Source organism: Falco peregrinus, chromosome 3 (assembly GCF_023634155.1).
Source record: "Falco peregrinus isolate bFalPer1 chromosome 3, bFalPer1.pri, whole genome shotgun sequence".
NCBI classification, from domain to species: Eukaryota; Metazoa; Chordata; class Aves; order Falconiformes; family Falconidae; genus Falco; species Falco peregrinus.
In genome coordinates this window covers 72,315,244-72,331,603 of record NC_073723.1, presented here as the reverse complement: position 1 = coordinate 72,331,603, position 16,360 = coordinate 72,315,244, and the positions used below count along the sequence as shown (strand labels likewise).

At 37.1% G+C, this 16,360-nt stretch overlaps 1 protein-coding gene across 1 annotated transcript in view; it reads right to left on the bottom strand.

Moving 5' to 3' along the window:
• LOC101923785 (dynein axonemal heavy chain 5-like) overlaps positions 1-16,151 on the bottom strand; it is a 176,294-nt gene extending 160,143 nt beyond the window's left edge. Inside the window, exons 1-11 of the mRNA XM_055800529.1 lie at positions 16,099-16,151; positions 15,925-15,999; positions 13,003-13,089; positions 11,930-12,001; positions 9,034-9,135; positions 7,929-8,115; positions 6,590-6,755; positions 6,389-6,482; positions 5,104-5,202; positions 3,010-3,191; positions 612-731 (exon numbers count right to left, since the gene is read on the bottom strand). Coding sequence (XP_055656504.1) covers positions 612-731; positions 3,010-3,191; positions 5,104-5,202; positions 6,389-6,482; positions 6,590-6,755; positions 7,929-8,115; positions 9,034-9,135; positions 11,930-12,001; positions 13,003-13,053 — 1,073 coding nt within the window. The 5' untranslated portion in view covers positions 13,054-13,089; positions 15,925-15,999; positions 16,099-16,151. The remainder of the gene's footprint in view (positions 1-611; positions 732-3,009; positions 3,192-5,103; positions 5,203-6,388; positions 6,483-6,589; positions 6,756-7,928; positions 8,116-9,033; positions 9,136-11,929; positions 12,002-13,002; positions 13,090-15,924; positions 16,000-16,098) is intronic.
• Between the last annotated feature and the right edge of the window lie 209 nt (positions 16,152-16,360).

Sequence of the window (16,360 nt, the reverse complement as noted above, 5' to 3'; positions counted from 1 at the left end):
AATTTCCCTTAAAAAAATCTATGCTGCAATAATTACAAATCAAGTAAAAAACAATTTAAAATAAAGGATATAAACCAGAAAATACTTAATCCTTATATATGTCAATAAAACGCCATGTTTCACAAGAGTTACCCTTTTAAGACATTTGAAGAGATCAAAAGGTGACTGTACAATACTAAGAAATGCCTCATGCTTTAAGTGCCAAAACAGGTAAAACTCCCCTCGGGTAATACTCCCCCTTGTTTAGTCAGCCCAAAGCTGACTAAATTCCTCTGGAGTCTTTTCACTTATATTCATGATGCAAATTTGTTGGGATTTCAGATCATACATGAACATATGTATTAAATTAACACATGCATAAATTCCCCTGAAGTGCCTATGGACATCTGCTAAATGAACAAGTGACTGGCAAAAACCTGTCACTGGCTTATTCCTGAATAGTAAAAAAAAACCCCAAAAAAACAAAAAACAACAAACCTCTGCAAAGTCATGTTCTTCTTATAACAAATACTGCATTTTAATTGAGTATTTAGCTTTTCTGCTAGCCAGAAGAGATAATATTTATAAATTCAATAAATTAATATGATTCAATATTAGAGTAAATTATTTACCTGAAATCAAATTGCCTGTCACTTGGATTTTCCTTTAGCTCCTCCTTAATTCTCTGAAAGGATGTTTGGTATTGTTCTTTGAGGGAAATGCATTGCTGTATCCTCTTTAGCAATTCTTGCCTGAGGAAGAAAGGACATAAGACAGAAAATCATCCCAAAGAGGTCTTCAAAAGAGTATCAATAAAAATAGAACATTTTAGTCAGATACGCAACTTTGCAAAATAAGAATACAAAATTATACATTACCTGAAAAATGGTCAAAATATGAGGATTACATTAAAAGTGGGGTTTTTTAATTTGTTATCTAGGTTGGATATTTTTAGTTTAGGTTTTATTGTCTTTAAACCAAAACTTCCACAGCATAGTCCAGAAAGGACGTACCAGGTAAACCCTGGCTACCAGACTGCCTGCAGTTTGGCCATTTCTCATCCTCTGTAAGCTGGGTATTGCTGATAGGTTTTCCTTGGTTTGCTTCTTTGTTTTTCTAAGCTGACAAGACTGGAGAGGTATTTTTCCAGACTACAGTAAGCATGAGGAAAACCTTGTTTCTTCAGAAAGATACACCAAGAAGATCTTGGTTCCCAAGGCCACAAATAGCTACCTCTTACACACAGTTGTTCATTAACCCAGAGGTGCTACCATAAATGAGATACATAGATGACGCATGGAAATTAGCCATAAGCCATTTACCCAAAACTGTTGCCCCACTCTGGCTTTGTCCTTCATCTTCCAAAAGATCATTGGGAATTAAAATGATAGTCAAACTTCACAGCTTGAAACCACTGGCTGCGACAGAGAGAAACTTTTGCAGAGATAGCAACAGCAAATAAGTAAATAAGAAGAATGTCTCAAAAATAATTTCAGCCAGAATAAACACAACAAAAAAAAAGTATTTACTTTTATTTACATTAATTCTTTAGAATAAACATAGCCAGTACTTAACTGATTACAGGTAATTTCTGAAAACTTCCTTTTACCCACTCAAAATACAAGAGGAATCCAAATTATTTGTTAGATTTACTTTTATGTCTCCTAGCCTGTTACTTCAGTGTCAGCTTTGACTTGGCTGCAATTTAAGCACAGGCATCCTGACTATGTCTCAGTGAAGTTTGTAAAACCTTTTCCTTCTCACCTCCGTAACCATAATGTCGTTCCAATTATACTCTTTCAAGAGACTATTCCAATCATTACTTTTCTAGTTGATAACTTCAGATGTCATGCTCATATTAACCCCTCTCTGTGGTTGCCCCATTCTCTTCTGCATCAAAATAATTGACTTGTTCTTATAGTATGTGTCCTTCCTAGGCTATCTCCACTTCTCATCCTTCACACACATTTGTTCTGCCAGTGATGTCAGCATTCACCACTGAAGTTTCATACAAACACATCTGTGCTTCCACTTATGCTGTATGTAGCACTGGGAGCAGCTCCTTACAAGTAGCCATAAGTTACTAACTCATTCCTTCTTAATGTCTCCTTTAGTTCTCCTGGCCATGATGCCTACAAAACATCCAAGGGCATCACAACGTTTGCTGAAAACACTGTCATTCCAGCTGACCAACACTGCACGACTGCTGTTTTTTCTCCATCCCTCTTTCCTCCCCCTATCTCACTATTCACTTCTTATATTTCATGTTGCAAGCTCTTCTTATGTTTTGGATTGCAAGCTCCTTAGAGCTGAGGCAAACTTTTTTGTTCATTTCCATTGCTGAAAACCAGGAACTCTTGCTATACTAACAGCTGTAATAAAAACAATAGAAAAGAACAAAACTAGTCTTAGGCATGTTTAACCAGGAAACTTACAGTAAATCTAGTTTTCTAGTTTTCACTGGCACCATTTACACTCTTCACATGTTTGCTCATACAGCATTCCCCATGGAATACTCAGAAAATACAAGTCTGAGTCCCATCCTATCCCTCACCCACATACTTTGCTCCAAAAAGAGTATGACTGAACTATGATTCTGGTTCTGCTATAAATTGCCCCCTTCCTCAAACTGACTTTCCTATCCAGTAACAGCAAATATTAACCTTAGATGGAACTTTTGCCAGTCTGTCCTTGGAGGTCCTTTATGAAGAACCTTATCTCCCTGTTCTAATTGTTCAAGTGTGTTTGTCTAAAAAAAGCCATGGGGACAAAATAATGAGTGTTGTATACTGGTATACATTACACCCTTTTCAATAGCAGTTTTTTTCACAACACATAGTAAATTTATTTTTTCAGAGTACTTAATTCAACACAAAATGAGTATCACAAGCTTAAAATTAACATGGAAATCAGCGCCTGGCAGGAGAACAAAGGGCTACTTAAACCTACCTTTTAATAATCTTGATGACTAATCTATAATTTTACTTCTAGTGTTAACAAAAGAAGATTAAATCATTAAAAATCTATCACCTGTCCAGATCCCAGATTTTTGAAACACCTTCACATAGATAAGTCTTGCACGTCTTAATCATTTGATTAGTGATTTTAAGAAGAAGAGACGTCATGCGCTCTGACGTGTTGTAGTACGGTGATATACAGTAGATCATATAGACAGTATTCATTAAACTGGGTACGTGTTCCATCATTGTTACCTACAACAGCAAAAAAATGGGCAAGTCAACACTTCAGATTTCCTAAAAATTAACACAATGGAAAATGTAACAGCTCCGGCAATATGTTTGTCACTGAATAAACACTTCTTGATTGTAACACATTGCTCTTGTAGACATCTCATTATGAACTGGACCAGCCAATTCATTTGCAGGAACCTTACACATTATGACCAAAAAAAAAAAAAACCCAAAACAGGGAATGGGTAACAAATAAATGAATAGTTCTTCTTCCAGAGTGGGAGTTTCCAGAGGAAAAACAGAGGCTACAGTACACTTTTTGGCCATGGCCTCCAGTGTATGAGGTGCTGTACTGTGCTTTGCAAAGGAATATGCTACCTGAGGAAAGCCATACACTGCTACAAAAGGCATGCTCTAGGAAGGACAAGAATAAAGTTGGCCATTGCTCATTTTACCTAGATCTGTACAGAAGAGAAATCCAGAAGGGGGAGACAAGGCAACAATAATCTCTCTTACTGAGGATACTGAACTATAGAGTTTTCTGTCCCACAGAAATGAATGCAAGGCAGATCTACTGAGAATCCAATGATACAAAGATCGGTAGCATCCAAACCCCCTTGCTTTCTAACCTCACCTAAGAGGGAAGCTAGTGCGGCTGGGTAAGGAGTCCAATATAATAAAACTCACTAACAGCAGACTGTTATTAAGCAAGGTACCCTTTATTGCAGCGCTGGGGCACGCTGGGGATAGCTCCACCATAAATGCTCCAACAATCTGGCAAGCTTTCAGAGCTATATACCATGAAGTTACACATATACACGAGATTTCCTGGAACTCATTAACACATGCAGATGTCTGGTCCACACAGTGCAGTCATCTGTCTGAGTGGCTGGGGTCGTTGGGGTCTTCTATTGTTGCCATTCTTTTGTAACTTTCTTATCTTTATGGTCCTGCACATCTCTGTAAAGTGAGATTACCCAGGCATCTCCTTATCCCACAACCATCCCACAACCACCCAAGCCTCTGCAGTTTCCTTGTTCTCCAGGCCTCCTTATCTCATAACCATCCCACAACCATCCTGAAGCCCCTTTTGTTCAGGTAAGTATCTACGGTGCTTATGGCATCTTCCTTGTTCTTGGGCCTTAACCCATTCACCAGAGCGAGACAGTGACTGGTCTATCAATAGATAAAAAAAGTATGGTATCTAAAAGTCAAGTCCAATATGGCAGAATGGTGAATATTTGCAGAAGAAAAGCAGTGTAAAATAGCATAACGGATTCAAACAGAGTTCAGGCTTTGAAAACAGTATTTAGAAAAATTGTAAGCAGCTGGATTATGTGTATATCTTCTGAACCACATAAGCTTAGACAGTTTTAGCTGGAGGCTGTGTCTTCAAAATTCATACTCTCACTTAAAAAATGAAATCTGAGAGCCACATGGTTATGAAATTAAGTTTTATCATTTGAATCAGAATGTCAGTAAATACATGCTACCTCCAAGAGAAACAGCTTTAACCTGTAAAATAAGTGGAAACTGCCCAATTTCAGCTCAGCTGAGGGCTTAAGATCATTTTATGATACCTACATTAAAACAATTACAAGTAACTGCTAACTGAAGCGTGGAGACAGGAAGAAGTACCTTATGTAAGGCTCAGCCGCACAAAGACAATTCAGCTCTGTATCAGGTTTGGAAAAACATAATTTGTTTATTTTTCTCATGCCCCTCAGTTATCTTCTGGAATGACAATTGCCTCCTACACAAAAAGTAGTATTATCTCTGATTTATTCAAAATGTGTAAACTCAATTCACTAGTGCCAAAGGAGTCAAAGCTGAGCAGTTAAAATACTGAAAGGAGAAAGATGCCTCTTCAGCAGAAAAAGCTTTTCCTTTCTTTTCTGAATGTCACATTAAGTGCCTTTAGAATACTACTTACAGGTGAAGCTTTAGCAAGTGGACCAAAAAATTTATCCAACGTATATAAATATCTCACATTGTCTTTAGCTTCATTGGCAGCAACTGTTATACTAACATCCTAAAGGGAGAAAAAACAGAAACAGAATTAATACTGTCAAAATTTACTGAACAGGTTCTTGCTCTTTTATAGTGCGTGCTACCACAAGACTATGATTCCATCTTACAAACATTTTCTCACAGAAGTTTTCTCAAATAATTCAAAAATTCTTCACATATGAAATAACTGCTTTTACATGCAAAACCTGGTAAGATCTACCTGGCAATCAGCAACATTTTGGACGCGATTTGAAGGAACTCCTTAATTAGGCCCCCAAAGTTTCTCCTTCCTGATAGAAATACAATAGTGTGGTGTCGACAATCTGACTTAAATTTTACATTGGTTTTAGCACAGTACCCAATCTACATAACTTAGGCGAGATCCCTAAAATGTACCAGGGTGTTTCCCATATTTTTTTAATAAACACTTGTTAAGGAAAGTGAGTTCAAAACTAATGCCTGTATATCCCTCTGTTCATGACAGGTGGAACTATCCAGTCCTTTGGAGGCAATACTGTATGAAGAAAGAAATGTAATTCATCTTCCTTGGCTTGTACTGGCTCTGTACAGACACTCTCATCCAAATTCCATTTATCATATAAGTCTGCAAATATGTTAAGCAGAAAATCAAAAACTCAGTAAGGTGACACTGTTTTCCTGGTCTGTTTTCAAAACAGAAGAATATCTTCTTAAGTGCCAGAAGATCTACATTCTGGTGTTTGGGGGGGGTTCTGATTGGATGTACATGTACAGAAAATGTACGGCTCATTTTCTGGGTTGCCTACAATTTTGATTGATAAGTTTACATTACAAATACCCACTTATCTGAAGTAGCAGTAATGCTACAAAAAGCCAGCTGTCAATAATTCTAAAAGCAATATGATGAACTTTCAGACATCTCTACAGTTGGCCTGCACAGGGTACAGCTGGAGAGAGACAGAAAAATGTTATATTGCTGCATTGCTCTACTTTTGCACCACCATTTCACCCACTATGTTAATGAAAGACACATTACAGAAGCATTGACTTCTTTTCAAGTTATCTAATTTCAATATCATCGGTGTTATGTATTTCAACAAACGGGTAATAAATCACAGTACAAAACCAGCATAAACACACAAAACTATTTTTAGCATTGTGTTCAGTTCTGTGTGTATCACAAACGTGGTACTCTACTCATTTAAAACTTTCATTAAAACAGTAATTACCAGCTCTTTCCACTGCTTTAATGTCTTTGATCTTGCCGCCTGAAGTATACTTATAATTTTCTTTACTCTTGAACTCTTGATCTCATCTAAAAGGCTTTTAAGAATGAAACACATTTAATACTCTCTTTGGAAGGAAAGTTTACATTTATTTTTAGAAAGATTTTTTTTTAAGTTCTGTGAAAAATAATGCAGGGATTTAACCTGTTAAATGATGACATTCTTGTCTTCCAGTGTTCCAGCTCTGCAGATGGACCAATGTCATCAGCTTCTCTTCTCATTTGTTCACTCTCCGCTAAAAATTGTCTGATCTGTTTGATCCAGATCACAACCGCTTCTTCAAGTTTCTCTGTGACCTCTGTGTTACTGCCTTCAAAACCACAGAATGGGAGAGTCTCATAAGTACCAAGGAATAAATACTGAACTTTAACTACAGAAGTGAAATATCCTTGTCAAACATAAACTGCGACTCTATGTAAGCTAAATATATTCAAATCAGTGACCAAGAACAGGGAAAGATTAAGACTGTAACAACAAGATGCACACACATACAACTTTTATCTACCTACTCTTGTTACCATTGCATATCCTTTACAATGGAAACAGTTAAAAATACAGTGAGTTCATAAGGAAAAAAATACAGCAATGTTATTTTGGGAGGATCATGTTTCAGAGGTCCAAGAAATGCATTAACCATTATGTATATATTTTCCTGTTTGTATTTCATAAATAAAGGCTTACTTCACATTTCTCTTTCTCCCACTGCAGCCTATTCCATATTAAAAGCATCACATAATGGACAACATTATTAAGTCACAAAAATCCCTGTGATTTATGAGTCAGCATGTCTTTTAAATTGCCCTAGCAGCTGAAGGAGTCCAGTTCACTTGGTGCATTATATTTAGGACTTGTGGCACTTGTGCTATGAAATGGATCTAAAGAACTTGTCTAGCTATATAATGTTATTGTATCATCTTAAGGGTCACTAGTTCTGTGGAAGCCGTCCTGCCATAGGCTCATGTAGGGTTAAGAGGAATTGCAAAGTATTGACTGGTTTGGCATTATTTCTGAAAGTCTATGTGGTGATAAGAAATGGTGGAAAGCTATTGTTCTAAGAGACATAACTACTCTTTTTCTTACATATACATCTCTGCATATATATACATTTGTATAAATGCATCTTCTTTAGCCCTCCAAGCCAAACGATATTGGATAGGATTTTCCCAGTATCTAAGAAAGTGAAGAGTATACACACACTAGATGGCTTCACTCAGCAACTACTTGGCCAGCAAACTAGGAGGAACACAGGCCACTGTGTACATGATGTCAAGGAACTGCCTAATCCTTTAAGATCTATGAATTAAAGGATGGCAAATGATTGATGATTTTATGATTACAGAGTCAAAAACCTGGCAAAAGCAAGCAGAAAATTTATATAGCTCAAGGAAGACAAATAAATTATTACAAGTAAATTTTTTCTAATGATATAACATTTATTTTGTAACAGCATCATTGTGTTTGCTTTGCCATAGGAATCACTCACCTGCAGTTATGTAGTCAGATGGGTTTTGTAAGTTGCTAATATAAATATCAATATCCACTTTTTTAAGCTGAACTTTATCTTCTAAATTCTGTCTTGATGATGACAAAGTACCCACAAATTTATCTACTGAATACAGAAAGTCTTGTATCTGGCTGTTCTTCAAGCCTTCTTTCACAGCTCCCCAGTTCTGATCATTTTATGATTTATGCCAGAAAAAAAAAAAAAGTAAAATGAGGGTCAATTGTTTGGGTTTTGAACACAAAAGGTATCTTATCTTTCATTAGAAAGGTATTTCTTATTCATGGCAGTATATTAAGATTTATCAGTATGTCCTTTAAAATACACTCATCTGTACTATAACATAAATACTTTAAAGTGTGTGTTGATTTATTTATTCTGTTAGACAAGAAGAGATAAGCAAGAGGCTCTCGAGAAATAAAAAAAAAGTCTCCCTGCTCTCACTGTCTTCACACTGAATTATCTTTTTTTTTTTTTTTCCAGTCCGGTTTGGTGCGCTTTGAACAGTGAAGACAGATTCTAACCTCCCTTCCTGCACCTGGCTGAGAGAAAATGGTAGCATACAATAATAGCATACGACAGAATCATTCTTGACAGACACTAAACTTCATGATATTTTCTACTTTTGAACATGTACTTCTGGAGGCAACAGAACAATCTGTGATGCTTTGTGAGTGCCTCTGAACAAGGACAACTCAAAGAAGCTGGATGCTTTGTCTGTGATACAGTGCTTGCTGTCCATGCTCTAGAATAAAATCATGGACTGATCCCTTGTGCTGCCAGAAGGACTTAACACTTTCAATCCAGGCTTAACTTAGTTTTAATAGTCATCACAGTTTTACCTTAGCATGGCTGCTATGCTATATTCTCCTTTGTCATGAGCATTACAGCTAGTGCTATTGCTTGAATATAAACGATAACACTTATCTACAAATTGCATGACTCCCATGAAAGCCTGTATCAGGCTTGTACCTTTCTGCATCCTCTGTTTTATCCTCAGCTGACGCACAAATAGGACTGCAGCAGCCATTTGCCTTAATTTCACATGTTCTTGAGAAAAAAAAAAAAAGAGTAGCCATTTGATTACCTGTTGTGACTTAAGTGCTGGTATCATGATTTGGGACAAGAAATGTTCCAGGCCCTGAAGGATATTTCCATTAGCACAATCAAATATGCCAAAATTCACCTCCTTCAGGAAGAAATAAAAATCAGCAGAGTGCATATGAACTTCTGTGACATTTTACTACTTGAGTGAAATTCAGACACATGACAGATGCATGTACAGTCCATAACCATGTAGGTTCCATGGGATATTGCCCCCCAGTTTGGATTGGACATAGACTAAAATTCAACCAGAAATTCCAAGACTTGCCCTTAAGCTTGAGTCATCAGAAGAGTCAGTCCCATATTGTAGCAACACTCCAGAAACCAATTAAAATTAACCATTTAATGTCAATGCATTAATTATTCTTAAGGCAATTATATGTCTGTACTTCTGTTTTAGAGCAACAGCTTCCATCTATCATAAATGCCTAAAAAAGGACAACAGAGGTATCAGGCAAGAAATGCTTCTGTCAGTTGTGCGGTTCTCTCCAGTTCATTGTTAATGAGCTCATACTCAGGAAGCATTTCTTTACCAGGAACATGGGCAAACACTGGAACAGGCTTCCTAGAGAGGTGGTGGATGCCCCAAGCTTGTCAGTGCTTAAGAGGCATTTAGATAAGGCACTTAGCAATGTGCTTTAACTTGGTCAGCCCTGAAGTGGTCAGGAAACTGTCTGGTCTAGCTAATGTGAAGCAAGAAGTGGTAAATTGCTGCAGCTGGGGACAGGGAGAGAGACTAGTGAATGGAATTTTACTGCAGAACATAAAGCACAAATTGGAATAAGTGAGGGATTACATCTTTTTCCAACACTATCCGCTTATGGACTGGTTGGCTCTGCTGCTGCTGGCATTCTGCTTACAAGTATATACATCCTAAACATGGGCCGTGTGCTTTCTACAACCCATAATGATTAGCCATTTTGGCTCTGCGTATGGCTCTTGTTAGTAGAGAGGGAGTCTCATTCAGAACTTCTGAACTGCACATACACCGATTTTGCCTCTATCATAATGAATGCTTTACTGATATGGGGGAAAGTGTGCTGAGTTCTGGCTGGGAGGCTTCTACTCCCAACTTTTGCCTTTGCAAAGACAGCAATTCAGAGTGTTTTAGGAACAGCAACTACAAATGAATTGACACTTGACATTTTTGGCTATCTTGATTACTTCACTAACGTTTTCCTTGCTAGTTCCCCACTTGCATGCAAAACAAGAGTATTTAAGACATTTAGTTGTTATGCATGGGTGGAATACTACATCCTAACAATATCACAGTATTATAATCCACCTAGAGTACAAGAGGGTAGAAAACTCTCAAAAAGTGCAGGAATTATGGATGACTATCAAGGCATCATTCTGCCTGAAGAAGTGCTTACAAGGAAGAGCAGGTTTCTTTGCATGTTTGAACGTGTTCCCTGGGAGGCGATGCCCACAAGGTTGCTAACAAGGAAATGTTCCTAAACTATTTCCTTCTGCCAGAGGCTGCACTAGTAAGACAGCAGAAGAAAAGGACAGAAGAAATGAAGACATGAACTGACACCTATTTTTCCCCTTCAGATGCTTTTAACAATGCCAGTTTCTCCCATACGACAATGTTTGCATTTGTTGCAGAGAGTGGGAGACAGGGAAAATGAAGTCTTTCAACACTTCCGATTTTCTAGGACAAAGTCAACATACAAGCTGATCCATTTCTTTCCACAGGACACTGAAGGTTCAGCTATTTCTCTTGAGAAATAGGGGACAAAACCATGTATTTTTAGGGGGTTCTCTGGTTCTCCTTCCAACTGTTTCTACACAAATCTTCAGGATAAACAAAAATTTGGCAAATCAGTCTGAGCCTGAGCTCCAAGCCTCATCAGTGTGAAGACTGACTGACTGAAAATTAGGGCTTGTTTTACCTTCTATAGCATCTAAAAATATTGCTTTGTATAAGGAATGAAGTTTGATGACAGCTACATGACAGCCCCTGCTAAAAGAAGGTGATCACAAAAGAACTGAGAGGAGGCACCTAGGCAGCTAACTGAAGAGTTTGGACAATCATTCTGACAGGTACCCAAGTGAAGCAGCGCCGCAGGACTGACAGGGCATGAGAAGAAGCCTAGAAATTACTTTTACACCCCTGGATGAGGTATTTGCAAAAATATTGTTACGAACCAAGTGACTGACAGAACTGAAGCACTACCATGACTGTAGCTGGAGAAAATAACACTACAGCTTTGGCCTTCTCAAATAGAACGCATCAATCTATTGGTGACAAATAAGGAGAAAATCTGTACTACATAAAAATAAGTGCATCAATACTTTTGAGAATATGATTTCAGGCCTATTACATTTTTTGTTTAATGTCTATTCTTAGATATATCTGGATGCTCTTCTATTGCAAATATTCCCCAAGTACATGAATATCTCTGAAAGACAGAAAAGGCTGTTACAGTACTTTTCTTATACACAACTAAAGCTACTTGGGGCAGGAAAACCTTACTTTAGTTAGCTTCAAGTATGATCTTTATTTTTTAAGTTTAAAAGATCCAGTTATTTAAGAGCAGCCTTTTCATAATTTAGGTTTATTACCTAAAAGAAAATTTCCTGGTTTAGGTATTTATTCCTTATTGCCATTAAAATGTATTTTTAATGACTGATTAAGAATGAATATTTATTAATTAAAATCTTGTTTTTAATAATACTGCAGTAGCTAATTTCCAAATCATTAGAACATCACTTTATCATAAACACTTATTCAGATGAAGAAGAACTTCTGTTAAACAGAGAACCAGACCTTTTAATGAAAGCACTCCTCACTTCTTTTTCTGACTGCAGTGGCATGAATAACAATCTCCAGAAATATCAAGTACACTGCAAACACTGTATAATTTTGGTCTGACCTGGGAAACATTTGATGCAGTTATAACTTTATCTGATGTCCTTAGGAAAAATGCACAGGTTCCTTTAAAGTCCTGTAAAAAGGACAAAAACATGCAGTTAAAAAAAATATGCATGTATAATTTACTTCACAACTTAAAAATGTGCTGAAAACAAAATTGTTAAAATTTAGTTACTCAAAAAGGTAATTTAATTTTTTAAAAGGGAATCTAAACATTACTACAACCTTCTGATCCAAATACTTTTTAGCATGTATTTTCGTCTTTTTGATGGACTGAAGTAATGTAAAAGTTTCAAATCAGTACTGCAACAATGCTTATTTTTAATCTATTAAATCTAATAATAATTCATCTATAACAAATTTGAAAAGCCATTCCAATTGGTCCGACTGGCAGAGGAATGAACCTCACTTCTCAGAAAACAAGGTAGAATTCTTCAGCTATGTCTTTTCTAACGCAACAATGTTAAAATAAGCTCATGGGGGGGGGCGGGGAGCGGGGAAGATATCACCATGCCTTATTCAGAGGAAATTGTATATGGTACACCCAATGCCCCCCAAATTGATGTAAAGAAAGAAAACTAGTAAGAAATCTTAATGACTACTCTGAATACACTGCAGATTAATGTTTAGACATTACAGTGAAGAGATACTTATAAGAATTTGAATGGAATAAATAAATTATTAAAGGTATTTTGGGAATAATATTTAGTATTATTATATGAAAAGAAATACAGAACCACTGAGGAACAGTACTGTTAAACTAGAAGCACACAAGCACTGTAAAATACTTAACATGCAGTCATTAATAAAAATGTTAGGATCTGCAATTTTTTAACAAGAGTTTATTTGACCTGCTGTCCTCTCAGATAGTTAAGCCCATTAATCACTACTTCTTTAGTGCTGAACTCCAACCTCAGCTCAAGAAATGTTGGGAGACTTTGCATTATAAGAACATGGACCAAGTACTTAAATATATATCCAAAAATTACAAAAAGCTGTTTAACACTGCACAGCTATTATGTTTTTTCAATATTTTACTTTCTAAATGTCATCTAATGAATTTTTCAACCATACCTCAGTAGAACCCATGGTAATAAATAATTTCTTCTGAAGCAGGCTGCTCATTGACCCATCTGACGTCGATGATGCATTTGACTTTTGCTAGCAATTTAATTATAAATAAGAGGTTAATAAAATAAAAACCATTATAACACAAATACCTCATCCTATTTGAGTACGTGAATTATAACTAAGGTCATTCTGAACCAGATAGTAATTCCCTGACAGAAATTGTGAGCTTGTCTTTATTTAGAGAATAAACTTTGCATGAATCTCACAATCCCCAGTAAACAGTTTCATAGCGTTGAGCTTTCAGAAAAAAAGCTCAAAGAAGGGGGAAAAATATCAGAAAATATAATAAAATTAAAACTGGAGTGTTTCCTAGAGCAAGTTCCTCCATGGAAACAAACTGGATGGCTTGCAGAAAGAATCATGTGCCTGGTCTGCAAAGTTATAATTGTGAGTGGGACTCACAAGCAACACTGCCAGCTAAATCCTACCAACAGTGGAAAGGAATTTAGTTTTCAACCCATGTCTTTAACCATACATCACTTTGAAAAACTTTCCCTCTGTGAAGATATGCTGCCACTGGTTTCTTTCCACTGAGATATATCTACAACCTCTTCTCTTCAAAGCAACAAAAAAGTTTAAGCTTAGCAAAGACCGGCTTCCCTCTAATTTTCTGTCATGCACTTTGGAAAATAATCTGTTGAAACCTGGAATAACGTAACAGAAAACTCTATGGAAGAAGCCTGCCGGAGTATTTCTCTTTCAAGCTGGGGAGAGGCCTCTTCCTAAAATCTCAAATGTTCAGGTCCTGCTAGACTAAACGTGTGACGTATGATACACAGCAATAGCTCCCCACTTCCACCCCAAAACAACATCTTCTAACTCGTATGCACAGTCTCAGCTGATCGTGCATCCAAGTTGGTGAAAAGGAGAGATAAGCAGCACTGAAGAAAAGATCTTTGACAAATCTTTGTATGAACATGCCTACTAGGTCAGGCCAACAGTCTGCCCTGGCCAGTATTTTGTCTCCAAGAATGGACATAAATGGGTAAGAACAGAGCAAACATGTATGATACTGCCCCTGAATAATCTCCAATTCTCCAATATGTCTGAATTCTCCAAACTGACCAGAACAGTCAATATAATGACATCTCTTCACTCATCAAAATGGAGTGGAAGATGCTAGAGACGGCATTCATATACTCCATCAGAAACATTTATTTTTATGCTATGCTGGTTTTGCAACAAATTTTTCATAAATTCATATTTAAACAGTTAAGAAGGCCAAAATAAAACAAAATTCATGGAGAAATGAAATGTTTCACTTAAACCAAGCTGGACGTTTAATTTCTGGCTTGTCAGTTAAGGAAAACAATTTCAAGATTTTTAGTTTCATCTTGATTTAAGTCAGAGAACATGTTCATCCCAGAAATGTGCATGAACAGTCCCAGTGAAAAGAAAAACTGATTAAACTGCTTTAACAGCTGAGCTGATTCTGTGCTTTGCAAAGCCTCCAAGCAATTCCAATAACACTCAAAAGTTCTTTTAACTTACCTAGGTTACAATGAATCTGTAATTGATCCTTGCAATCAACTGACAATCAAGCATTATCAATCAGTTTTTCTCCTCAACAAGCCTAAAACAGCACCACATGGAGACTTAGCTCACACTAACATGGCTGCTCAATGGCATAACCTGAAAGGACTGAGGAAGGACTTCTGCAGTTCAGGAATCCCACAATAGTGATGTTAGGCAATTTTAAGTTGCTTGGCACCTTCTGATATCACACACTCCGTGGAAGCTGAACAATGATTTTGCTTTTTATGAGGAGGCTTCTTCTCAAAATTGAATGGGACACAGATACATCTTGGGGACCACAACCACCTTCTTTCTACTTACTGTTTTCCAAGCTCAACATTATTTGCCATAGAATGGGACAGATTTGAATATGAAACCACCTTCATTTAGAAAGAAATTGCATTACTTTTCACCCTCTTGAAACAATGCTTGGTCCATAGTGGAGTTGGTGCAGTTCAAACCAAAAGAAGACAAAATGGTTCTTACACAGACAGTTAGTTCCCCCATTCCTGTAATACATATGTTAGCTAATCTAGTCTTTTCAAACTCTGAATACTATGCCTCAATTATCTTTATCATTTTTGAAGTCTGGATTTTTACTTTACTTGGCCATTTTTACCATAGAATGGTTTGGGTTGGAAGGGACCTTAAAGATCATTTAGTTCCAACCCCACTGCCATGGGCAGGGACACCTTCCACTAGTCCAGGCTGCTCAAAGCCCCATCCAGCCTGGCCTTGAACACTCCCAGGAACAAGGCATCCACAACTTCTCCATGCAACCTGCGCCAGTGTCTCACCACCCTCACTGTGAAGAATTTCTTCCTAATATCTATTACAAGTCCACCCTCTTTCAGCTTAAAACCATTCCTCCTTGTCCTGTCACTACATGTCCTTGTAAAAAGTCCCTCTCCAGCTTTCTTGTAGATCCCCTTTAGGTACTAGAAGGCTGCTGTAAGGTCTGCCCAGAGCCTCCTCTTCTCCAGGCTGAACAACCCCAACTCTCTCAGCCTGTTTTCACATGAGAGAGGTGCTCCAGCCCTCTGATCATCCTCGTGGCCCTCCTCTGGACTCACTCCAACAGACTGTTTTTAAGAGTTTTTTTTTTTTTAAGTAATTTTTAAGTTTTCTTCTGTGAAAACAAGAACAGCATCAAACCATGTCACAGGGCATTTTCCTGTTTGCATGTAAGACAGTGTCAGTATCTAAACAATGAGATCCAAGTTCTTTCCATACTGGCATGCATAGCAAAAAAAAAAATCTCTGTTAAGACATTCTGAATTTTGCAACAGTGATGTGATTTTTTTTAAAAAATGCAACTTTGTTTTTGCAGAAGTAATAACAGTAACATACCTGCAATACATCTTGGTAAAAGAAGAGCAACTTTTTCAGTCCACTAGGGGCAAAGAATTGTTCTGTGAGTTGAAACTAAGAACAAAATTACGAGTGTGGTTAATTGTGAAGTAGTTCCAAAAGACTGGAAATTTTGGAAACACATTTAATAATAGTAACTTAATTAATATTTACCTTGTCATCAGAAATAATGGCCTCCTCCACTTGCTGCTCACTTAAGCCTATCCCATCTGCTAATCTTGATATCAAATACTTGTGTCTTTCATCTATCTGAGCTCTTCGCTCCTCTTTGGTGACTTTGGCTTGCTTGGCTAGTTCTTTCCTAGTTTCACTGGAAAGTACTACATTTTTCTTACCAGTTGTCTAGAAAATAAAAGTTTGTTATAGAGACATTTTTTTTTACTTACTTAAGGACTCCATTTTGTATTGTTGATAT